The following is a 26813-nucleotide window of genomic DNA, read 5'->3' as shown; positions in this document are numbered from 1 at the left end:
CTCTTGATGTCTTGGTACAGCTCATGTTTAGCCTTTAAAGGTGCAAGGGCTAAAGCTATGCTAGCTTCACCACCATGAGAGAAGAGCACTCCTCTAAATGAGGATTTAAGATACTGCTTTAATTTCGTAATAGATTCATCAAATTCCTCGTGTGCTTTTTCAAACGCATAATTCGTACAATCTACCTCTAATGACTCTTCTATAGAGAGTACGTCTTCCTCTTGAAAGGGGAAGAGATACTCCTCCGATTTTTTTATATTGGTTGCTTTTGTAGGTTTGACATTATGAGGTTCAATCACAATCGGTGATCTTGTATGACACTCAACAATGCTAAGCATACTCTCCTGAGCTTGCTTTTTTGCGTTGCACATATGTCATGTGATCATGATTTTCAGTTAGGGGTGGTTGGGCGGGTTCTAGTTTCTTGATTCGTTTGTGAGGTGCACTGAGTGACAGATCAAAACTCGGTTCATCCTCACTTAGTGACATACTAGATCTTGTTTCATCTTCTGACTTTACTTGTATCGTCAGGTTTTCATTAGGTTTGCCCATGCGACGAGAACGAACTTTCTTTTTTGTTTTTTTGTTTTCTATTTTACCTGTGGGTTTTGTGGTTTGTGTGGTAGCTTTTGAGGTGGATGCTTCATCATCATGTGTAGCTTTTAGCTCTATTGGGGTTATGTCCTCCACAGGTTCTTCTCCCCTATTCTTTATTTCAACTTTGGTGTTGACAGTTTGTTATCCCTTATTTTTCTTGGGTTTAGAAGGTTTTGCTTCTGTTTTTGGTTTCTGTTTTAAAACATGCTCTTCTACCCATTTCAAAGTTTTTTTTTTTTTACTATTTCTCGTGCCTTGGCTTGTAAGCACATTCAAGGGTACCGTGGATAATTGCCCGTTTTATACACTCAAGATGTTAAGAGTTGTATTCTGTGAGATAGGTTGCAGGGAAGCAACTTGCTTTGGGAAATCTTAGAATATATGATCGATTCCACATCGTTCACATATGGGTTGCAAAGTGTCAGGGACTATGGGCATGGAAGTATTCCAAACTGTGCAGTCTGCTACTTTGTGTAGTCCACAACAATAGAAATATTGAAGTGTTTACTTAACTGCTTCTTAAGCAATTTCTACCCTTTGGACTGTTTTTGCTTGGGGCACGGGAGATGGAGGTTATGAGTTAATTGTAGGTGAATTGGGACATTGGAGTGTGTCATGACCAAAGGTTTTGTAATAATTACAGTGCATAAAAATAGGCGCCTTGTATGCACTATGGGGATTAGGATGGACGTAGTGATTGCACTATGGGGATTGGGATGGACGTAGTGATTGCACTAAACACAAGGCATCTCGCCCATCACTTGGAGAGGCATTAAGTATGGTTGGTTTTGAGGGGACTCATCCTCTCTTAGAGATTCTGGTTCAAAACATTTAAGCAAGGCTACGTAGAATTCAAGGAATGACAATTCTAAAATCAATTTTTCTTTAGCTATTCCATCACTTGGTTTAAATGAGGGACATCTCATATCATGATCATCCTACATCATGTTGTCATCTAAACGTATTGCTTTTTTACAACATTGATCGAATGTTTCTGGATTGGATACAATGATCAAGTTATGTAAGCTTTTATTCTTTATGCCCCTCATAAAACATCTCTTCAATTGAGCATCATTTAGTTTCAAAACCCCATGGCTCACATCGTGAGTCTAAGATTTTTATCCGAAGGATAAAATCTCTAATGGTTTCATTTTGTGTTCGCTTAATTGAATAGAGTTCTTTCGTTGCACTTCACCGATCACCTTGTCTTAAAAAGCCGTTGGATAAATGCTATTCTTAAGGTCGTGAAATTCGTTTTAATCGCTGGTATCAATGTGATGAACCATCGACTAGACTTTTCCACTAAACATAGGTTCTACGCATGTACCTTGGTGGAGCAGTTTGGATTTCCAAAGGCTTCACATCGTTGTTCAAACATTTGTATGAATTGAATATTTGCCCATGATTTTGGAAATCTGTATGGCCGTGTTTTTGTATGAGTCACTTAGGTCGTGTATGGGTGCTAATGTGAATAGGGACTTACTTAGTCCTTGGGTAACCCCCCTTTCTAGATTAGTCATCAATACGTCCAAGATGTGGGAATATAGGGGTTGCAGAGGGTTGGTACCTAGCCCTCCTAAAGGTTTAGGCCTTTAGTGCTAGGCAAGGGACCAAATCCCAAAGAGATTGATGTGACAGGGGATGGAAAACTCGGTGACATGCTTGTTGTCGGCATGGCAAATGGTATTGGGAGGTGCATTTGGAGCATGGATCTTAATGACTCGAAGATTGCACCCATTGGGTTTAATATGGGTGTGAGCCCATGTAATCCCTCTATCGAAGATTGCAGCCATTGGGTTTAGTATGGGTGTGAGCCCATGTAATCCCTCTATCGAAGATTGCAGCAATTGGGTTTAGTATGGGTGTGAGCCTACGTAATCCCTCTATCATTGCTATATCTTTGACGTTGTCAATAGCTCCTTCATGAGCAAGTACATGTGTTTTTTTTTTTTGCTTTTAAGGTTTTCTTACAATCTGTTTACAGCCTCAGGAGGCCTGGCGTTCCCTTCATTTGGTCAAACGAGTGTCCATTTTTCCTAATTAGCTTAGGCGCGCTACATGCACGTGAACGACCTCTTAGAGATATTTTTCGAAAAAAGTGCATGCCAGTAGCATCCCAGATGGAAGAGGAGGTCTCAAAACCTATTTTCCATCAGTCTCAAGATAAATGTTTTCCCTGTTTCACAGCCCATTTTTGAATATGTTCCAAAATGAATTTGGAAAAACTCTGTATGAGAGAGATGTAGTATTTTTGGAGTACTACAACTTTGTCTCTCTGAGTTTTTCGTAATTTCATCATTTAGACACTCTAAAAGTAGTCCGAATATGGTTCGCAATCGTTTTCAGGCTGTTTTGGGCAATTTTTAGTGCTTTGACATTTTTTGCCTTGATTTCCGGATTGAATTTTGAGGATGTTGATCGGAGGCCAAAATGATGGATTTTGTCCTCGCACGCTTAAGACCAATTTCAAAGAGCTCGATATCCACTTTCTGTGATGCACTAGAATGCATTTATCAGATTCACGGTCTAGGATATATGAGCCTCCAAACATGGCTGTTTTCTAGACTCTTTTTTTTTGGCCCACGGACCTCCTTTCACACAACGTAAACCAGCAGGGTGCGGTTCACAATGTGAGATGGAATTCATGGATTTTATTAAATTTGATTATTATTATTTTTTTTTTTTTGCGTGAGTCCTTCAGGTGTGAACCGCTTAAGGTGTGAGGCCTTGGCGCGTGAAACGTCCTCTTTTTTTGGGCGTGAGATGTTAACGTGTGAAACTGCCTTTTTTGCCTGCGGGGGCTATTTCACGACGTGAAACAGTAGGTACAGCTCACGGTGTGAACTAGATGGTTTACAGAGTTTTTTTTTTTAGTTTAGAGGGAAATTCAAATTTCCTTGTTTGGGGGGGAGGGGAGATATTTTTTTAATTTTAAATTGGAGAGATATGGGTATTTTCTCGAAAAGGCAAGTGGGAATAAAAAAAGTCAACCCTTTTATGACACCCCCTTACACCCTTCATAAGTGAGCCCCAAAATAGACAATTTCACAACTCATTATGTAAAAAAGTGCTTAAGAATTAATCAAAGATTAATCCTTCCACTAATCTTTTCTCTTTTCAGACTAATCAAAAGCTCTAATTAACCACTAATCACTAATTAATTCACACCATTAAGCACATCATTGGATAAAGCATGAAATTGCTAAGCTATGTGCATCAACTAATGTGTAAATTAATCTATAATTGGAGATTAATTAAACTCTTAAGTTTAGTCTCTTCTCTTTACAAAATTAAGTAAAAGAGAGAGAAATTCCTCCAATTAATCTAATTAGGTGTTTTGATGCATCTAGATGCTCTCAAAACACTCAAAAACACTGATTTCGATATCTTACATGATCAATTTTGATCCCAAAAAACACATTTTCTAATCTTTTTGCCTCTTGAACTGGATAAATAATTCTTAATGACAAAAACCAGTCAATTAAGAAAGATTAGTCGATTTCAATGGATTTTTTATGCTTTTGAGAAATTTTTTAAAAGATTAAGCTACTCCTAATGCTTACTAACACTCTAATGCATATAAATCAAACAAAGACATACAAATTAAGCAAAAATTATGATTCTAACTCTATGTTTTAACTCTAAAGAAAGCTAAAAATTGCTAAAATTTACATTCCATTGCATTTTTGATGTAATGGAAGTTTAAAAAAACCTAATACACTCTATGTGCAAGTCCTAGGAACATTAAAAACCACATTAAAAACTACATTAACAACAACAAAAACAACAATTTAAGATAAAAATTAAACAAAAAGCATTCTTTACAAAACAAAAAGAGAGCTATTTCTCACAAAACCACCATCAAAACCACATCTTTTTCATGGAAAACCATTAATCAAAACAATGGGCAATGTGTAATCGTAGATTAGAGGAAAATGATGGGAAAAGCCAAGGGATGATTCCTCGGCAGCAGTGCCAAAAATGTTATGGCTCATCCCAACCCCCCTTGAAACACATCCAACAAGAGATTACCTGCTCTGCTGAACCGCAACTGTCGTGTGAGGATCTTTCCAATGGCCGAGCTCGTAACCCTTGAGGTCTCCAAGCTCTACAACTCCTTGAGAAGAAACTCCATTATGTCTCCCGTAAGCATTGTCACACCGTCGCGTTGCACTACATGTACTTGTCTCTCCTCTCATCTCAATTCACTCACACGCACTCACTAGCATGCATTAGAGAGAGAGATTAGCAAGAGCAAGACTCTATTGCATAATGGGAGTGTTCTTTGTATTATGAGAGATATTCACTTGTATACATGGCCATAAGTGAACGTTCACACTCACTTAAATTGTGGCTGACCGAGCACTTTAGGTTCATAAGAGGCCTAATGCTATTACAATGACTCATCTCATAATATATCCATGAAGTACATCACTCGAGACTTTATCCTAACTTATTACCACACGCTCTTGAAAGCGAAAATCACCATAAGTATTCCATAGGACCATTTACGGGTGCCCATCCAAGTTGCAGATTTGGACACCATTGCTTCGTATCTTGAATGTATAACCTTTTGGTGTATCTACTTTGACTCCTTGATATAAGATAATGGTAGTAGCTCTTATTAACCCTAGGAATGGGTTAACAGTTGAATAATTGGCAATGCCATGGATGAAAGGCTATTTTAGACTACATGCTAATGTTGGATAATTGGCAATCTAGTGGATGGAAGGTTATTTTAGACTACATATGCTAAGGTTATGCCAAGTTTAGGGAAGCTTCATTTTATAGATAACTTAACAAGGAAATAAGTCTTCTAACTTTACAAAGAGGACATGAGCAATTCACATGTTACTCGTACTTTACAAGGCTACGAAAATTTCACTTCAATATTGTATCCATTCCTAGAAAAGTATGAATAGTTATATGCAATGTTTGTGCAAATTTTAAGAGTAGAGAATGTAAAGGACCTTTAAAGGTTGAAATGGTCATGCAATAGCTTTAAAAATGTATGGGGAGGCACATGGGAATAAAATAAGGAAGGTAATGCATCATAGGAAAAAGTGTTTTGCATCTCTAAAAAATACATAGGGCTCATTATTGATGGAATGGAAAAATAAAATCCCTAAATGCCCCCTTTCTCAAAGCTGCCAAAAGGATGTTAGGGAGGAGATGATTGTGCAATGCATTTGGTCTGAGTTGCCTTATGTACAATGGATAAGTGCATCCTAAGGTCTTGTCTACATATCCCAATGTGTACAAAAATGCCAACTTGACAATTATAATAATTCACTTGGTCATTTCATCTTGGGAAGGTGCCTTACCAAAGGTACTACATTCAACTTGGCAACATAGCAAGGGAGTATATATTCAACTTAACAACACAACAAGGGAGAGCAAATTTTTTCCAAAATACTTAAATATGTTGGTTTATTTGGAGGTCTTTGAAAAGTTAAAGTGAACTTTCTTCTCGTGAGACACACTCGTGATTATATTGACTTAATGCTCAACACATTTTCAAATAAAATTTCCCATCATGATGCCTTTACTTTGCCTACAATGATGTCTCTTGTTGAGATGGCTTACACATTTATATCCCTGTTATAATGCGCCTCAAATAAATGTTTAACTTTAATTTGTGTGTGTGTGTGTGTGTGTGTGTGTGTGTGTGAGAGAGAGAGAGAGAGAGAGAGAGAGAGAGAGAGAGAGAGAGAGAGCCAGGCAAGAGCTAACATTGTGTCTCTACCCACGTAATGATTACTACTTTTGGTATTTTGCATGGCTCCATGATAAGCATAAGAGACAGATATTCAATAAATAAGTTATAATTGTAAAATATTGATGTGATTACAATGTGGGTAATTACAACGAGATGCAATGCTAGCATCTCGTATGTTGGCTACTAGATGGGTGAACATACGTGGAGAGAATATATGTGCTAAGCAAAAATGATGGTAGCATGCTATCTCATTTGCTTGTGCATGTATGGGTCTACCAATGACTAACTCAACGTCCATAGAGTGCCAAAGAATAACTTTGTTCAAATGTTCGTGGAATGTAAAATATCCCCTTTATAAGTGAGTTTTTAATAAGCTACAACATTGTAATGAGCATACTAAGAATTCCCTTATAAAAGGGTTTATTCCCTTTTATAAGTGAGTTTTTAATAAGCTACAACATTGTAATGAGCATACTAAGAATTCCCTTATAAAAGGGTTTATTCATGACAATAGAGGAAAGTACATATGCACTTTGTGGCCATCTTGAAAGCTTGTTCCAAGCTAAAACATGTTGAAAGTGCTTTTGTTCTTTCAATCTTGACTATTAGATTCAACTATGGCATATATTTAGATTTATCATATATTAAGATGAGAGAGATGCACTTGTGGCCATTTTGAAAGTTTGTTCCAAGCTAAAACATGTTGAAAGTGCTTTTGTTCTTTCAATCTTGGTTATTGGATTCAACTGTGGTATATATTTAGATATATCATATATCATGTTTTAACTTGTTCCAAGCTAAAACATGGTGAAAGTGCTTTTGTTCTTTTAATCTTGACAATAGAGGAAAGTATATATGCACCTTGAAAGCTTGTTCCAAGCTAAACATATTGAAAATCCTTTTGTTCTTTCAATCTTGACTATTAGATTCAACTGTGGTATATATTTAGATCTATCATATATTAAGATGAGAGGGAATAAACAACCATTTATCATGGATACATGTCATTCAAAAGCATGTTTGTGGAACATCTCCCCTCACCCTCTCAAACTAAGTTATCATTTTCTTGCTAAATTGTCATCTTGCCTTTTGTATCCATCAAAGTCTCATTTGTAAGCTGCATGTTGCAAGAAAATTCTTAATTATTTTACTAACTTATTTATCAATAGTTTAATTAGTTACTTATTAATAATGGTTAATGATTAATTATTTTAGATAGTATATTAGTTATTTTAGTTAGTGTTAGGTTGGTTGTAACATGCATGGTCAAAATTATTTGCCAAACTAGATTACGTTTTTAAGTCATCATGCCAAGATGGACTCATTAAAAATTACATTTTTTGTCATTATGCCAAGCTAGAATTGTAGGGAGATGTCTTTTTATCATAATTCCAAGGTGGAACTATGTTGAACTTGTTTTTAATCATTATACCAAGCTAACTTTTGGTTTCAATGTTGTCACTTAACTAAAAAGATGCACTTGAAATATGCCACTTGGCACACCTTAGAGAGAGCAAAAGATCAAAAAAGGTCTCCCAAGCTAAGGAGTATTTGGGTGTCACCAAAAGCCTCCTTTGGCATGTGGCTTGGACTTTAAAGCTCTACTTAATCACTTAGATTTGTCTCTATTATTCATCTATATGTCATGGCCATAAGGTGGCACACCTTAGAGAGTAAAAGCTCGTTGAAAAAGGTCTCCCATGCCATTGATGGAAACAAGTATTTGGGCGTCACTGAAAGCCTCTTTGGAATGTGGCTTGGACCTTATAGCTCTGCTTAATCACTTAGATTTGTCTCTATTATTCATCTATGTGTCTTGGCCACCATGAGATGGCCAACCATGACAAAGTGAGGGGCTCTTAGAATCCATGCCTTATGAATAGGTATAATGGTATAATTGAGCTAATTTTTGGGTAACCCATCACAAATGGAATCATTGAAAAGCTCACCTACAATGATTAGTGTTAGGATAATTTAATTGTGATAATTTAATTGTGACTCTAATTGTAAGCGATTATCGTCTTCTTCCTTACCATTTTTGAGTCTCTACATAACTTAGGTGACTATAGGGTAGTACAAGAATAGAAGGACAGGTTCTTACACCTTTACACCTCAAAAGCTAGAGGGAGGAATCTTACAAAGGTAAGATAAATTAGTTCCTTCGGTCCACATGGCATTGTATACCTTATAATACCAACACAACAAAATATGTTTATGAAAATGAATAACCATATATCATAAGATTCTACTTGGATAAAAAAAGAGAAAGTAGAGATACACTTACATGAGGCTCACATCCTCTTGTGTACTCCCATTCTGTATGCATGTATGTATGTATGTATATGTATGTATGTATACACACACACACACACACACATATATATATATGTATGTATGTAAGAGGATGATTGATTACATTGGGTAACGTGTCGACGTAGGCTTGCCATGACATGAGGAGGGTCTCCTTTATAGGAAAAATGATAAAAAGTATTTGGAGTTACTTCACAGAGAATATATAGCGATTCCTATATGCTTTTTGCAAGAAACTTTTTGCATCTATACTCCCCCTCTATGCCGTTCACCTATGGATGGTGATGATGGAGTTCCACATTCATATTTTGTCTTAGGTATTTTTGGCTTAGGGCGAGAGAGAGAGAGAGAGAGAGAGAGAGAGAGAGAGAGAGAGAGAGAGAGAGAGAGAGAGAGAGAGAGAGAGAGAGAGAGAGAGAGAGCATCTCCTAGGGGATGAGTGGGAGCCAATGCAATTATATAATTCTTCACAAATCAAAGGAAATAAAGGACAAGGAATAAGAACAAACAATAAGGGTCAACCTTAGAGTATTCCTAGCCATTCATGGATACATGCCTACCATGTGAGTCCTTTTTCTTTAAATCGTATATGTGGGAACTCCTCATCCCTATAAAGTTTTGTGTTTCTTTAATGCATTTGAATTGACTTCTAGGAATTTCAAGTTAATCTTCTTGCCTCCTTCTTGCCCACTAGAGGACTTCATGATTGGTGTTCCTTCAATATATGAAGGAGCTTCCACAATGACGAGTGTCGATTTTGATGTTGCCTAACTCATCTTCTTGCCTCCTTCTTGCCCACTAGAGGACTTCATGATTGGTGTTCCTTCAATATATGAAGGAGCTTCCACAATGACGAGTGTCGATTTTGATGTTGCCTAACTCATCTTTTTTGAATCATTTGCAAAGTAGATAGTACAATTTATTTAGAAACTTATGTTTCAAAGACCATTCACACATATGATGGCCTATTGTGTAAATCCACATAATAAACTTATTGCATAAAACTTGTGTTCTTAAAAGAAACTTATTTTACTAGTGTTGCTTAACTTACATGTTGATGTATTTTTTCCATTTTTAAAGCCATAATAAATTTCATGTGTATGGCTTTGGCCTAGTGATTTTGAACCCACGTGGACTTTGTATGTGTAAAGTGGTATGGCTTGAAGTGTTTTGCATGCATGTGGAATGTGGGGTTTGCCATGCCCATGTGGATTGTGGGGTTTGCCATGCCCATGATTTGAAGGTATTTATACTAATCTCATGATCTTGATCTTAGAGACACATTTACATGGTATAATGCACCTCAACTTAGTTTTAGTAGCTTCATATTGTTGTTTTGTGTGGGATGTTATGCTCGGTTTGCTTGGTCTTTAGGGACATTTGTTTTGTTTTTTTGTTACACCCAATTTAAAGTTGAGAAACATTAGGAAAGGAAACAATCATGAGTGTAGCTAAAAGTCATAAAGAAGCACGAGCTCATATTGGCTTCATAGTGTTTAGAGTGAGTCCATTGTCTCAACATGGTGTTGAGTTGTCCACGACTAGTTTTTCTTTTGAATCATTAGAAAATAGTGACAACATGAGCAAAATGGATGCAATCAATGATGCTGTGCATTGCTAGTGAGATAAGTGGACCTTAGAGGCAACATAAAAAAACTAGAAGAAATTAGTAAGCGGTAAATTATGCTTATGTTAGTGGTGGTACGATGAATTACATGGTTTAATCCATTAAAAAGCACATGATATTATTGGAGGAAATCATAGCTAAACATAGAAAATTTGTTCCAAAGAAGCTATAGAGGAGTTTTCCCTATAAATCTCTCTCTCACTTTCGACACAACACACATTCCATTCATAAAGCATTCTAAAGGTTTGGATCCCTCAGCATGTAGTGCTTCTCAAGAAGGCGTAGGAAATGCATGGAGTTTGATATGGCACGAGCGATCTTGGTTATTCGGATAGGTAAGCCTGTCACGCACCGACAAGTATGCAACTCAAGCAACTTCCTAGTCTATTTAGAACTGTATGATTTTTAATCTTCCCATTCAAACTGGTTGGATTGAAATGAGAACTTTTTGAGAGAGAGAGAGAGAGATGGGTATTAACATAGGTAGAATGCGAGAGAGAGAGAGAGAGAGAGAGAGAGAGAGAGAGAGAGTTTCTCATCTTTATTTTTTGGGTAGACTTAGAAACCCCGAAAAGGTGAAACAACAGTGAGAGAGGTGGCACGGGCATCTTCTTTTTTCACCATCGTTTGGATGCACTAAGTAAGTGAGGCACGCGCGCGCTCACGCACAAAACAGCGCAAGGCCAGTTCTGTTCAGTTCAGCAAACAAATGGCGGGAGCCGCTGGGCCGCCTCAGAGAGATGACGACGATCATCATCATCTCAGCTTCCAAGCGAAAAGCGAGGTTTTTGCCGTAACTTTGCTTTGTGTTTTCTGCCCCAGCTTTACATTGGGTTTTCTGCCCTAGCTTTACACAGTGCGTTTTGCCCTTGCTGTGCACTGCGTTTTGCAGCTATAGCTTCAGAAGTTTTTTTTTTTTTGCCCTAGATTAGGGTTGTCCTGTTGCCCAGACCATCGCCGCCTCTTCCTATCTCTTCCAAACAGAAAATTTTAGTCTTTAGCTTGTCAATGGATTTGAACTTCACGAATTGTTACACATTTTTTCCCATGAATAAGCTGCCAGTACTCCTCATTTGAGGCGCGTTAAATTTCTTCTTTTGATCCACCATTTTCTCTCAATATTTTAAGTTTTGAATTCCGCTCTGGCGGTTTTGTGACGTAAGGTGGCAGTACAATATTACACAGTCAGATGCATGTGCCATGACAATTGCGGACACTTGTACAGAGTAGCGAACTAGATTTGGGCAGCTGAAACATGTGCAGACTGGCTTGGCCAAGTAGCCAAGAGTTCGACAGCTTTTTAGCCACCCAATATGAATGCATTAACTGACCTTTACACCTTTGAAAGGCTTGCAAAGGGCTGGCCGACTGGCCGACTTATGTTAGTGGGACAAGAATTTTTTTCCTGTAATGTAACTCCTAACTATGGAGTTGATAGTTATATAGTCTTGTGGGTTGACTACCATGAGTATATAATATGCATGTTCCTAAAAGGTGAATTTGGGCATGTTCTTGGATTATCTAGGCATATAAAACAGAGCCCGGGAGCCTCTGGCTCCAAGAACTCGAACAATGCGTCTAAGCTTACTCTAGACCAGAAAGCGGAGGCAGGCAGGACAGGTGGCAAGTTGAGTGCTGAGGAGCTTTCTCAGTACAAGAAGGAGGGTAGATGTTTCTTTTGTCACACAGAAGGACATACTTCTCGGGATTGTCCGAAGAAGCCTCCAAAGGCCGCCGCCGCCTCCACAGCTTCCGTGGTGAGCACAGCTCCCACACAGACCCCAGCAGCAATTATTAGCCGGGAGCTCGAAGATAAGCAGAAGGGCGCCCATGACCAGGAGTATGAGCGCAACGAATTGCTCAAGTCCTTTGGCTACATAGGTGGCCAGAGAGTCGTCGTCTTGTTTGACAGCGGCAGCACGGAGGATGTGGTCATGGAACAGGCCGCTAGGCGTGCCCGTTTCGAGCTGACTCCGGTGGACAAACAGGTGGAGGGTTTTAGCACAGGTATGACGACGAGCGTCAAGTATGAAGCTCTAGGTGCTAAGTTAGTGATTCAAGGCATAGAGTTTGTGCGTGACTTTATGGTTGCCCCTCTTGTAGGAGCAGACATAATTTTGGGTATCCAGTGGTTTCACAAGTTTCTTCCTGATGTCAAGTGGGACAAGCACACGTTCCAGATCGATCGGAATGTGTCAACAAACACCTCGGTGACCATTAAGTGTGAGCCAGGTATTCCAAACTTTCCGCTCATAAGCCACTTGCAGGCTAAGCGAGCAGTCAGGAAAGGCGCACAGTGTGCGATGATTTACATCCAGACAGCCTAGACGGTGGCCAGTGCTTCCGAGAAGTACTCGGTTCTCCATGAGAAGTTCCAGAAGATTTTTCTTCGGGACAGTCTCCTTCCCCAGCTCCCCCCGTCCAGACCGGAGGATCACAGGATTGACCTCCTCCCAGGCTCGGAACCCCCGAGCAAGTTTCCGTATCGCCTTTCTAAGGCAATGGAATCGGAGTTGGACCGCCAACTCCAAGAATTGTTGCAAGCTGGCTTCATCCGCCCCAGCGTGTCGCCATTTGCAGCACCGATCTTGTTTGTCAAGAAGAAAGATGGGTCTTCTCGGTTGTGTGTCGATTATCGTGCACTCAACAAGCTGACTATCAAGAGCAGATTCTCGATGCCTCGAATTGACTATATTCTCGAGAGGCTGAATGGAGCTAAGGTGTTCTCCAAACTGGATTTAAAGAGTGGGTACCACCAGGTACGGATTGTAGAGGGGAACATCCCCAAAACAGCCTTCCGTACAGAACGGGCCCACTATGAATTTGTGGTCATGCCATTTGGTTTGACGAACGCCCCAGCTACATTTAACCGCATGATGATGCGTGTTTTTCGGGAGTTGATTGGAGAGTGTGTTCATATTTCTGGACGACATACTCATATTTTCAGCTACAGTTGAGCAGCATGACATTGATGTGGAGAAAGTCCTTAAGTTGCTGGAAAGCAACGAGCTCTACGTCAATGAAATCTGTTCCAGGTACATTACTTGGGATATATAATTAGTGCTGAAGGCATTCGACTGGATCCGGCTAAAGTGGCCGAGATTGTTAATTGGGAAGTACCACAGACAGCTTATGACATTAGATCATTTGTGGGTATATGCCAGGTATATTCCACCCACATTGACAAGTTTTCCGACCTCTCGGCAGATCTCACCGATCTGCTAAAGGGAGTGAAAACAAGAAGGCAAAAGATTCGAATGACTCCATGAGCGTTGGAGGCATTCCAGAACCTCAAGGTGGCTTTGTCAGAAGCGCCTTGCTTAGCCCTTGCCTCGTGGGACGAACCATTTCAAGTGATCACCGATGCGAGTAACATCGCAATTGGAGGTGTACTGCAACAGAATGGTCATCCAGTAGCTTACATGTCTCGTAAGTTACTGCCCGCCGAAAAGAATTACTCAGTCTATGATCGTGAACTCCTAGTAGTTATACAGGCCTTGAAACATTGGAAACATTTCCTGTATGGCCGTGACTTCGAGGTTCGCATTGACCATCAGGCATTGCGCTGGATTCAGACGATGCCAAGTGCACAGTGGAGTGATCGACAACACCGCTGGAGTCGGATATTCCAGCAGTTTGGTGGTATGATTGAGTACCTTCCAGGAAAGGCCAATCCAGTGGCCGATGCTTTGAGCAGGAAGGGACAAGTATCTGCGATTCAGACCACTAGACTTGACCTTGTTGGTACAGGACTAGAAGACATGAAGCACACGTACGTGAATTCCGAGGAATTCGGTACTCAGTGGGAACAGGCATTGGATGCCATAGGACCATGCCATTTTCTGTATACGCGATGGTTTGCTTTTCTACAAAGGCCGACTATGTGTCATAAAGTCATTTCGGGCAGCTCTTCTCCATGATGCCCATGACGCCATTACAGGTGGTCATAGGGGACTCTGGAGAAACTAGAACGGCAATACTATTGGCCAAAGATGAGGCGTGATGTGTTTACATATGTACAACGCTGTGACATTTGTCAAAAGGTGAAAGCTTCTACTTGAGAGATCCTCATACATCTTGAAGAGATGGATCAGTGGTCTCTAAAAGGTTTCTTGTGTGTATTTGTTAGGAAGGCATTGGGTGTGGTCATGTATGTTGAAGATCACAACGTTGTTGAGTGAATCTCTCTCTTATATTCGAGGGTTTCACACACATCTTCAACCGGAGGGCTACCATAATTCTTTCGTGTGTTGTGAAGTATGGGTTACTAGTGCTCATTTTTCCATCATTGAAATTTTGAAGGAAGGTGTTGGGTGTGCCTGGTCAAGAATATCTCTCTCATTTTTTAACGGGTTGTTACAGCCTTTGCCAATTCCTGAGGGTCCTTTCCAGGACATTTCGATGGACTTTGCCACAAATCTGCCTCCTAGTCCGAGTAAGCGTAATACGCAGTGCTTAACTATTGTTGATAGGTTTAGCAAATTTGTTATGCTTATTCCGTGCAGGGCCAATGTGACCGCCGAAGATGTTGCCCGTAGACATTTCTGTACAGAAGGTGCAGGACCTGGGATGGTGAACTGGTCCCATGTGAGCCCAGTCCGGGACGAGTCAGCCAGGGATCCATCTCAGATGTCCGAGGTCAGGTGTGCATTGTCCTGCACAGGAGTCTAAGGTCAGGTGTGCAATGTCCTACACATGAAACAGTGCCTGTCCGCGCTGTGAGTCTCCCTCTAGAATGATGTCAGTGGTTCTGTGTATGGGCATGGGAAATGGTGTGAAACCATCCCCATGAGGGCCACGAAGGCCCAGGCTGGACCCACCAGCCATGGAAGGGCTGCGGGACAGCCCTAGGGCAAAGATAAGGCTATTTTCAGGAGCATACAGCCTTTAAGTGGCTGTAGGGCATGTATGGGGCAGCCCATACAGGCTGCCCAGCTTTGGGATTGTGGGCAAAAGATGTGCCCAGCCCTTAAGAAGCAGGCGCCTGATGATCAGCCAGCCAGGAAGTGATGCGCAGGATTTATGGGAATTTTTTCAGCATTTAATGGGATTTTTCAGCATTAAATGCTGAATATCCAGTTGTGGGACATATCTGATGCTGGCCGCCTGTCCTTATGCTGGCCGACTGCCCCTGAAGGGTAGTATAAATAGAAGAGAGCCATAATCCCATCATTCATCTCAGTTTTCACCAAGTGCTCAAGCCAATCAAGGGCCAGTCAAGCCAAGGAGATTGCCAAGCAAAGGGGTGGACTTCTGAAGGTCAAGGGCAGGGATTTTCCAGCCAAGAAAAGGTCAAGTTTTCTGTATTTGTTTTCAGATTTACATCATTCTAATAAAGCAAATACACCATCCGTGGTGGGGGCCCTACAGAGGGTAATTGGGACCCAATAGTGTGTCCTCTCCATCTCCCCCTTCTCTCTCTTTTTTTTGCACATCTTCTTTCAGTTTGTGCGTTAATTCCGTCGCGAAAAGAGTGCTGATTTCTGAGTTTTGAAGTACCGATCCTTCTCCGCTAGCTTTGTCAATTCTGTCAAAGGGGCAGCAATCTCTGAAAACCTATGCACCTTGTTGTGATAAAAGTTAGCAAGTTACAAGAAAGATCGAACATCTGAAATGGTTCGGGTGATCCACAGGACGACGAGGAGGCAATGTCGTCGGAAGATCATTCGAAAACAGATCCTGAAAAGGCCTGAAGAAGGGTTGCTCCAAGTAAGCAGTTGTTGATGACGAGGCTTGAGATTGTTCACTAGTTTCTGCATCAATCTCCTGTAACATGACCAAGGATGTTGTACAGTCACGTTTGTGGACGAGGCGTTTGACTTGCAAGGCAGAAACAACAGTGATGGGTTTGGCACTGAAAAGGCCACGAAGTTCCAGCTCTCGACCACCATGGTATAACTGGATTGAATGAGAACGAAAGTTGATCACTGGATCATATCGATACAGCCAAGATTGTCCTAGTATCATGTCATAATGTGACAATGGCATCACTGAAAAATTTAGGTGATCTTGGTAATCTTGAATCTGGAACTGAAGCTGTTGCACCTTTTTGTTACAATTAAGGAAGGAACCATCAGCAAGCTTGAAAAGCATCCACAAAATGTCGGGTTTGTAGGCGAAGCTTGTGAACCAAAGAAGTGCCCACAAAATTAGTGGAACAGCCACTGTCCACCAGCACATTGATGGGATGGTCACCAATGAAACCCAGAAGACTAAGGACTTGCTTGGAAAGATTCACCGGAATAGGGTTGGTACTTTGGCCATTAAGCATCAGGGTACTGACAACTTCAGAAACGCGAACAGAACAAGCTATTTGTTTGTTTGTCTTTCATAGGAGGCAGGTCATGATCAGCATGGTGGCAACTGTCCACCTACGAATTGCGTCGAGTGTTGGAGGGTTTAGGGCGTTGAGGACATTCATACCACCGGTGATCGCCATAACAAATTGTACAGAGGCTTGGAGGACTAGGTTGGGATGAAGTGGCAGTCGATGAAGAGGTTTGCTGTCCTGGCCGGAAGGACTGTTGTCCAGAATATGGTCGCCGAGAGTTGGGTTGTCCAAGATTGGGACGCTGGGGTTGGCTAGTCCCATTGGGTCGATTCCGCTGGTAAGAACGGGCGCCGGAGGAAAAGTTCTTGGGAGGACGCCGGTAATCACTAATGCGCTCGACATACGAGATTGCTTCATCCAGGGTGGTAGGATTGTACTTATGGACTTCGTCTTGGATCGTGGGTTCAAGCCCGTCAATGAAGCTGTGAAGCTGGTCAGAGAGGCTGAGTGTCTCTATCTCCAGAGCCAGTTTTTGAAACTCTGAGATGTACGCGGCCACGGAGCCAGTTTGACTGAGGCGGCGGAGAGAAGACCTAGCATGAAAGTTCGCATCGGCAGGCTCAAAAGCCTTGCGAAGAGCACACCGGAATTTATCCCACGTTGGAGTAGACTTGCCATCTGAAATCCTGCGTCGCCACCAAAGGAAGGCGGTATCTTTCAAGAGGGTACGGGCCAATGCCACCTTTTTATTTTCGGGCAATTCGGTATTTGAGAAATAAACCTCCATCTTGTAGAGCCAGTGATCGATTAACCGCTTATCGCGGCGGCCATTGTAGGGCTCAGGTAACTTGATATCCATCTTTCTTGTCTGTGCTGTGGTCATTAATTTTTATACAAAAGTTTGAGTTCAACATTGTCTACCTCGACGGTCGGATCGGGAGGAGTTGAGGGATCGTCTTGCTGGTCCATCGAGGATGATGATGACGATGTTGGAGAACACGAACGACGCGCTCACTGTGACTTCCTGGATCCCTCGCGCTGGTGTTGGTGCTGTTGTTGCATGTCTTCCATTTGTGATCGCATTGATGCCATACCGTCGAAAAGGGCCTGTTGCAAGTCCTCCATCTGTTGTTGAAGAGTGGTCATCTGCAAGGCCTCCATCTGAGGATCGGCGGGTGGCACGTTGTCATACGAAGTCGACATCTGGAGAACTCAGAGAGAGTACTGAGGTGAAGCAGGAAAGGTCCACCCGAAATGTAGGATGGAAGGAACAGCTGCTGGAGAGGCAGTAACGGGATCCTCGTACTCGAAGTCGGGGTCCTCCACTTCCTCGGGATCGTTCTCGGAGGTTACTTCGTCTGCTTCCACTTCTTCGTTTGGTTCCGCCAAAGAGCTGGGCACCAAAGATAATGGAGTATAATCGGGGACGAAGATCTCGCAGTAGAATGTCACTGGAGGGCGCGTGGAGGAGATATTGCAGAGGCCATCCACACTGCACTCTGGAAGAAAGTGTGCCAATTGAGGGTACCGTGACAGAAAGTACTCGAAATGAGCAAGGTGCAGTGGCTCGCAGGTGAGGAAAATAGTCAAGATCGCCCAAGTGTCGGGTTCGGCTACATGCGGGCTGCTGACATGTATGCGGTACACGTGTGAGGCCGGGGCTACTGGGATCGGAGAGTCCGGGAGACTTGGAATCCACCCAGCATCGGCGGAAAGTGGCACCGGTTCCGGAGTGGGGGCACGAGGAGGGCTGTGTTCGGGAAGAAGAGTCTCGGGGATCTCGTCGATGTAACTCAGGTAGGAGATGTGCATGTAGGGCTCCCCCGGAAAATTGTCCATGAAGCATGCACGTGGATGGCGAGAGCGTGCACACAGTGTGGCGTGGGCAGAGCCGGGAGAGGGGATGAAGGCGAACGTGTAGTTGGTGGCATCCTGACAGCGGGGGGAGGATGGTCGCCGAATCGCCAATGGAAAGGGGGGCGCTTCACACTCGCGTTGAATTGCCAACGGAAGGGGGGGTCTGGTTCACACTAGCGCACGCCTGCCAATTTTATTTATTTATTTTAATGGTGTAAAGGTGACGGTGGCTTGGATCACGTAGCCGACCGGAGGAAGGGTGCGCCGCTTCGAAAAGGCGCCGCTAGCTACTATGCGAAGAGGGGGAGGGCGGTCGATATTCGACGGCGAGGGCTCAAGGTCGGCAGCTGCACAAAGCGAGCTAGGGCTCATGGCTTGCAGCAAACGAAGCGAGGAGGGGGGGGTGTTCCATACTCAGCAGAGAGGGGGGGGTTCCTGCCATGCAGCGAACGACTACCACCACCGGCAGCTGGGAGGGGGGTAATCCAGGTATGGAGCAAGGGTTCCCTCTCTGAAACACACACGGTGCGTGTGTATGGGTGTGGATTTTTTTATTTTTTATTTTAACCATCACCATGGGCAAAGATTTATGCCAAGTCCACCATCGCTCTGCTGCTTTCATACAACACCGAGAAGAGGGGTGGACGAGGGAGTGCCGCAGAGAGGGTGAGGGCTTCACAACCCATGGGTAGGAAAAATTTAGCTCTGATACCAGTGTGAGGATTATGTTTTTAATTCCTCATATTGTGTACTAATTACTACTTAAGTACTTAACTTAGAGAACAAGAGCCTTTAGGAGAACACTTGAGAGAAGATTGAATTGACTTGAATTGATTAAACTGAGTACAATAGGTCTCTTATATAGGAGATGAAGAGACACATTTGAAGAGGCATGTCCTTTGACGAAAGGACATGACCATAGACGAAAGGATACAACTTTAGGCTAAGGGATGTGTCTATTCGATGTAGAGGCACAACCATTCATCAAGGGATACAACCATTCGTCGAAGGGATGTGGCTATTCGATGAAGAGGTACATCCTTTGGCGAAGAGTCGCAACCAATCGAGGGTAGGGGTTCCCTTGGCTGGTTACTCTTTGCATCTGCAACAGGAATCAGCAATGAAGAGAGTATATGATACATACATACGTCACAATCGTGACATTTGCGACCAGGCGCCGGACATCTGAAGATATGGCATGTAGGAAAGGGGCCAGCCTATAAGGCCACCCCAGAATAGGACTTAGTGCTCATGTAGTGGGCATGGGGGACCCCATGAGGCAAGGAGGGCCCCATGCTGTGCCCCCCAGCCCTAGCATGGGCTGGGCAGGCTGTCGGCCAGCCCTAGGGGCCCTGGCCAGGCAGTCGACAGGGCCTAGGGCCCTGCCCAGGCAGTCGGCTTGTGTGGGGGCAGCCCCTACACTGATTGTGCATGAGCATGGGCACCATTCAGATCATGCGCAGGCTGGACAGCCTCTGTACAGTGTGAAACAATGGCAAAAGGTGCATTAAATGCGACTTTTCCTAGTTGTGATGGGATATATCAGCAGGCCGACTTATGTTGTGCTGGCCGGCCAGAGCTAGAAACCCAGCCCTGAATTCAGTTCGATTATCTCACTATTCATGACGGGTTTCTGCATTCCAAGGGCCAGGACAGCCAAGGGGAAAGCTCCAACCAGGGTGAAAGTGCAGGTCAAGATTCCGTCTTTATTTTCTGATTTACATCATTCTAATAAAGCAAATACACCATTCGTGGTGGGGGCCCTACAGACGGTATTTGGGACCCAGTCGACAGGGCTAGGGCCCTGCCTAGGTAGTCGGCTTGTGTGGGGGCACCCCCCACACTGATTGCGCATGGCTGCCCAGCAGCATGGGCACCATTCAGATCATGCGCAGGCTGGACAGCCTCTGTCCGGTGTGAAACAATGGCAAAGGTGCATTAAATGTTAACTTTTTCCTAGTCGTGATGAGATATATCAGCAGGCCGACTTATGTTGTGCTGGCCGACCAGAGCGAGAAGAGGGTATATAAACCCAGCCCTGAATTTTGTTCGATTATCTCATTATTCACGATGGGTTGTTGTGTTCAAAGGGCCAGGACAGACAAGGGGAAAGCTCCAACCAAGGTGAAAGTGGAGGTCAAGATTCCGTCTTTATTTTCTGATTTACATCATTGTAGTAAAGCAAATACACCATTCGTGGTTACAGAGGGTATTTGGGACCCAATACTGTGTCCTCTTCTCCCTCCCTCCCTCTCTCTCTCTCTCTCTCTCTGCCATGGCATAGGCGTGACATAGACGTACTTTTTCTTGCATGCTCGTGCTCCCTCTCTCTTTCTCTATGTATCTTGTCAAGGTTGATCCTCTCTCTCTCTCACAACAAGATTGAAGAACTAACAGCCCAAGTGAACCACCAGGAAGAGGTGATTCAGATGTTGAAAGAGACCCAGCTGCAACAAACAGGAATGCCAGAGGCTGCCCCAATGATAGGGGAACTCCGGGCAGAAATGGAAGCCCTAAAGGCTACGATCAAGGACCATACAGTGGAGGAAGGGGAACTGAATATTCAGGAGGGTTTAAGGACTGATTTGGAGCAGTTGAAAGCTGCAAGTGATAAGCTGCGGGAAGAACTGCAGACCACTAAGAAAGATTGGGTGGAGGTGGTGAAGAAGCACAAACCCCCGCAGAGCATCATACATGAGACTCTCGAGGAGGAGAAATGCAGGAAGGATAGGGCCCTCCATGTGCGAGTACGGGGGCTATAGGCGGGGGCTTCCCCAAAGGAGGATGCCATGACGCTTTGCCAGATGCTAGGAGTGGACGGGATTGCCCCCCCCTTTGTAGATACGTGGAGGGCAGGAAAGGATATGACACGAGAGCGAACCCTCATCATTAGATTCCCTGATGCCACCAGCAGACAGGCCTTCTTAGACAGGTGGGCTGCCCTCAAGGGCACACATGTATACATGGGAGATGATCTCACCCTAGCATAGGTGGCACACCGGTGTGAGGCGATGGTGACTGTTCATGAGGCCCGCAGAGCAGGCAAGTGGGCTATCTACAGAGATGGTAGAGTCATTATCACTGAGCGTCATCCCAAATAGGGACGCGGGGTCTATGAGACCAAACACCTGGGGTTGGCAGTATGGAACTGCAATGGCATGCTGTGGTCGAATCCAGGAGGCTTGAGCGAGATTCTCACAGGCAGGGATGTCATTTTTTATACAGAGACTCATCAGAGCCCTGAGAGGGGCTTACCATACATAGCCGAGTATGAGTGGGAGTCAGCTTTTGGAGGTGAGACCCGCACATCAGGAGTACGTGGCTCTGGGGGGGTAGTTGTCCTTTTTAGATCCCATCTCCGACAGATTCTCAGCATCGTCCGGAAGGACGAGGATGCACGATATCTTTGAGTGCGGCTATAGCTTAGCAGTGAGACAGAGTCATCCACATTGTTGTGTGTTATTTTGCACCACGCCACTCCCCTTACGCCGCACAGCATGGCCATTCAGCGTTACCATTATATGAGGATATCATGGAGTTCTCACAGTTGGGGGAAGTCCTCCTGCTCGGGGATTTCAACACCAGGACGGGAAGTCAGCAGGTGTCCCACTACTCGATCTTGACAACCCTATCAGACTACAGGAGCTGGACATCACTGACACAAGCGATCATCAAAGGACCGTGAGGAGGTCACAGTGTATGGGAGATATTTCTTAGAGTTGGGATTGCACATGGTCTCGTTATCTATAACGGGATGTCCCGATGGCCCTCCTCTGGCGCCCTCCCCTCCTTCCCTCACTCATGAGGTACTAGCACTGTGGACTACCTTATGGGATCTCCGGCTTTGGCACACCTTATCCCCGACTTCTCCATTCCACCACCCCCTTTAGAAGCTGACCATGCCTACCTCTCTTTCACTCTTACCTACACACCACCCGTCCCTCCACCACCCCCCCCATCTCACATTACACTCAGGTCCTCTTTGATCACGAGCTTGACCTTGTTTACTCCAACCACATCTACCGCCAACTCCAAGATGTAGAACCTACAGTCCCCCTATCCACCCTCACAACACAACCCCCTACCCCCACCACCAAATCCCCGCCTCACCACCTCCACCTTCTTCACAAAGGGCATGGTCCTCAAGGCCATTCGTAGACTACGCAATGGGCGAGCCCAAGATCACGAGGGACTCACTGCCGAGTACATCTCGCATGCCCATGATACCCTAGCGCCCCTACTAGCCTACATGTTCAATAGAGCCCTTTGTGAAGGATTTCCACCCTCTTGGTCCACCAACACCATCACCCCCATCCTCAAAGCCGGAGATCCACTTGATCCTAATAATTAAAGGACGATCATGATTGGCCACACATTGGCCAAACTCTATGGATCAGTGCTAGAGGTTGAGCTCAGTTCATTTGCAGAGAGCCAGGGATGCAGAGCCTTAGGACAGGTTGGCTTTCGGAGGAGCTACTCTACCCTTGACCACATCTTCACCCTCTGTGCCATCATCGAGGAGCGTAGAGCACGACACCAGAGGATTTACTGGTGCTTTGTGGATTTCTGCAAAGCTTTTGATACTGTACCCCGAGCCTCCCTCTTACACCGTCTACAGGAGATCGGAGTCCCTTCTGACATGGTTTGGATCATCATCGCCCTCTATGAGTCCGTCACCGGACGAGTGAGAGCCCCAGGAGGTACATCACAGGAGATTTCTAGCACTATTGGGGTGAAACAAGGCTGCCCTCTATCACCCACTCTTTTCGGCCTCTACATTGATGAGATCTCGAGCTTCATTGATGGATTAGGCGGGGCTGGTCCCACACTGGCAGACATATTGATCCCCATACTACTTTATGTAGATGACATTGCCGAAGGGCTTGAGAGACAGTTGGATGCCTTACATGACTTTTGCACTCAGCGGGACCTCTCTGTTAACCTTGGTAAAACCAAGGTAATGGTCTTCAATACCTCTCGCCCCGTCACATCCAGATTGAACTTCACATATAGAGGGGATCCTGAGGAGATTGTCTCATCTTGTTTCTACCTTGTTAGATATCATCCCCTACTTGTTGCTGGCTTCTATTTTGTGTCCTATTTTAGCCTCTAGGGCTGACCATGTTAGTCTAAGGGGCTGGTCACCCCTCACATATATTTTACCCATATTTATTCCCCATTTTATGGTCTTGGGATTTTCCCCAGTCGTGGAGGTATTTATCTCCAGTCGGTTGCCTTCATTTAGGGGTATACATAGCCGGCATGTCTCCCTCATATTTTACTGCTTAGTACTGCTTGCATTGCTTGCCTAGCTTGTCTAGCTGCAGTCCCTCACTTACGAGGTTCTCCCCTCTTGCTCGGGACATGTATTCCTTTTGGTGATGATATTGAGAGTAGGTTCTCACCTGTGTTTCCTCTCTCTCTCTCTCTCTCTCTCTCTCTCTCTCTCTCTCTCTCTCGTGTTTCCACTTTCCCTTCTTTCGCTCCACATTCTATCATGGTATTAGAGCGTCCGTGATTTTAAGTGTTGGATGCTCCCTTCTCTACCTCTTCATATCTGTGTTTTTTCTGCCCATGGACAGATCTGTGTTTTTGTGTTTATGTGTTGAAGCTTGTGTTTCTTCAAGGGCTGATTGATCCCCGTCCAGTGGGCTGCAGTTTCCTCTCTTCAGGGCGTCAGTTTGCAGCTTCTAGGCAGCCTGACAGGGGTGTTTTTTTCTGGACAGCATACCTGCCCTTCTTGGTGGCACCTTCCAGGGGTTCTCAGGTGTTTTTTTTCCAGGTCTGGATAGCAACATAGCTGTCCCAAACAGGCTGCGTTTTTGTCCTGTTTGGGCTTGTTTTCCCTAGCCTTGAACTTGGAGCTCTCTGGGCTTCCTTTTGCCTATCCTTTCTGGTTATCTTGTGCCATCCCTCCCACCCCTAATTGTTCTCTGCAGCAGTTCTTGATTTGAGGCTTCAGCGTTCCCATATTCAGCCTATTCTACAGCCCCTTTTACCTCTGCGTTTTCAGATTTGCAGCCATGGTTGCTGCGTTTTTTTGAACCGATCTTGTTGGTAGCTCTACCTTCACTTGGGCTTCATTTGTTGGACTTGAAGGTACCTTCTCTTCAACGTTTTTCCTCATAGGAGGTGTGGACACTGGTTGACCTGAATTTTCAGGTTTGTAGCCCTTGTTTGGCTGTGTTTTCTTCTCCAGTGGACACAGATCACTTGCAGAGGGGGTTTCTTGATTAGATTGTGGCTTTGGAGGCAGTTTGGTACTTGAGGAGGATTCTGAATTTCAGATTTCAGTCAGAGTTTTGCTGATTTTGGAGCATCTATACGTGTGTTTTGTTCCTGGCCTACATGGTTTCCCGGTTTCTTCATGTTCCTTGCCTTCTGTTTGGCGGTGGAGTGCTATTTTTGTTGGATAGAAGTGTTTTGGCTGCGTTTTGCTTCCTACAAGAGTTTTCTACACTCAGAGGGGGCCTATCTCCAGCTACTTTACTTGAGGATCAGTTTCGGGAGCTGTTTTGTATCTGTGGAGACTTATTCTTTGACAGGAGTTTACAGTTTTCTGGAGGAGAGCAGTGATCTTTTCAGAGATCTTGAGCAGAGTTTACTTTGTCCGAGCTTGTGTTCTTTGCAGTATTTGCAGAACAAGGAGGGTGTTTTTGCCCTTGTGGTGTGATCCTTTCACATGGATCCTTTATTTGTTGCTAATTCTTGGGATCTGATTCTACTTATGGAACAGTCTTCTGCTATCTGTGATGCTTTTGAGGACTTTGTTACCACTGCAATTTATATTCTTGCTTTCCTTCCTCATTGTGAGGAGTCTATCTCTGCATCTCTTCGTGATGCTTCTGAGGATGCCCCTCCCCCTGCTAGTTTTGCAGGTTTGTTGTTTTGGAGGATGGTTTTTTGGACCCAGTGGGATGCTTTGGATCTGTGGTTGCTAACCGTGCGTGGGGCACATTGACATTCATTGTCACAAAGGAACCATCTCTTTCCTTGACCTTCATGGGAGTAAAGTTCAAGGAATTGGAGAGTTTTTTGGATTTGGATCAGAATCAGGTTGGGCTTATATCAGTCCGACAATATCTTTTTTCAGAGGGGGATGTGGAGTCCTTTATGAAGGCAGCCGACTAGGGAAAAAGGTCCTCCACGACTAGGAAAAAAAGCCCAAGACTTCATAAAATGGGGAATAATATGGGAAAACATATGTGAGGGGTGACCAGCCCCTCCAGCTAACATGGTCAGCCCTAGAGGCTAAAATAGGACACCAAACATGAAGCTAGCCAACAAGGAGATGATGTCTAACACCTCGCTTATTAGAATAGGTTGCCACCTTGCACACCATCAACAAATACTAGAAAAAGTGATAAAGAAGAAGAGGTTACAAAAAAAAAGCATTTGACATGAAGGTACGGAAATCAATTTGGGACTTTTATCATTTTTTGAAAATTCAGCTTAATAAGGACATTAATCTCAAGTCCCCCATCATTTTTCAAAATTGAGGGCACAAATCAAGCATTCAAGTGTTGCTGTAGCCTCCTATAGCATCAATTTCAAAAGGACGTAATTTTTTGGAAACCCTAATTTTTCCGAAGGGATGAGATGAAAAATATGCTTTGTGTAATGTTTCAGCCTGTGAGCCACCAAATGAGTAGGCCAAGTTGGTGTCAAGAGGGAGTGATGATAAATGACGTGCCACAGAGCACTAATGTGTGTGGTCATGTGTATGGCCAATGTCTGTGTGTTGTTTTCTATTCAGTTGTGTGTGGTCATGTGTGGTCATGTGTATGGCCAATGTGTGTGTTTGTTGTTTTCTATTCAATTGTGTTGTTTTTTGTTGTGAGTCTGTGACATGATCCTGTGTGTGCTCTACCCTTGGGATCCCATAACTGGCATAAGAAGCTAGAGCCATGAACCTAGATTTATCCTTGACATAGTATGAGGTAATCCCTTGAGGGGGGGATTGTTGGGAATCAAGGTCTTACCTGTGTGTACCCACTCATATAAGTGTCGTAGTATGTTTCTGTGTAAGGCTATTAAGCCTGGTCTGTGTGTGAACAGCTATTGAGCCTGAATATATGTGCGTGTGTGAATATCCTCAAGCTAAGGAGTAAACACCCACTTATGTGTTTGTGTGTGAACCCCCTCTTAGAGGGGGCCCGGGATATCAATAATATCTAGATATTTGTGTGTGGTGTGACATAAGCAGTGATGTCAGGAGGAGAAGTTTTGTACTTATAAAAGGTACATGTACTTCATTGAAAGAATATAATCTAATGTCACATCATTGAGTCATGTGTTTATCTCTTACTTAAGCATTGTCTCTTTCTCTCTCGGGAGGACACATAGCCGACAACCCAACAGTGGGCACCCCGTGGGACTCTAGCTGAGAGAGCTATCCAGTTGGGCAGATCCAGATGCCCGAGGGCTCGCGA

The 26813-nt window shown here is 43.8% G+C and overlaps 1 protein-coding gene across 3 annotated transcripts in view; it reads left to right on the top strand.

Moving 5' to 3' along the window:
* Nucleotides 1-10669: 10669 nt before the first annotated feature.
* Nucleotides 10670-26813, top strand: part of LOC147604052 (E3 ubiquitin-protein ligase HOS1-like) — a 79711-nt gene continuing 63567 nt past the window's right edge. The window contains exon 1 of one of the 3 annotated variants that reach the window (XM_086795642.1): nucleotides 10670-11037. In XM_086795642.1, coding sequence (XP_086651768.1) covers nucleotides 10994-11037 — 44 coding nt within the window. In that variant the 5' untranslated portion in view covers nucleotides 10670-10993. The remainder of the gene's footprint in view (nucleotides 11038-26813) is intronic. The other 2 variants (XM_086795640.1, XM_086795641.1) reach the window with 2 other exon arrangements.

Source organism: Cibotium barometz, chromosome 62 (genome assembly GCF_041138505.1).
Source record: "Cibotium barometz isolate CiBa-2024 chromosome 62, ASM4113850v1, whole genome shotgun sequence".
NCBI lineage: Eukaryota > Viridiplantae > Streptophyta > Polypodiopsida > Cyatheales > Cibotiaceae > Cibotium > Cibotium barometz.
The sequence above is the reverse complement of the archived record's forward strand: the minus strand, read 5'-3'. Positions and strand labels throughout refer to the sequence as shown.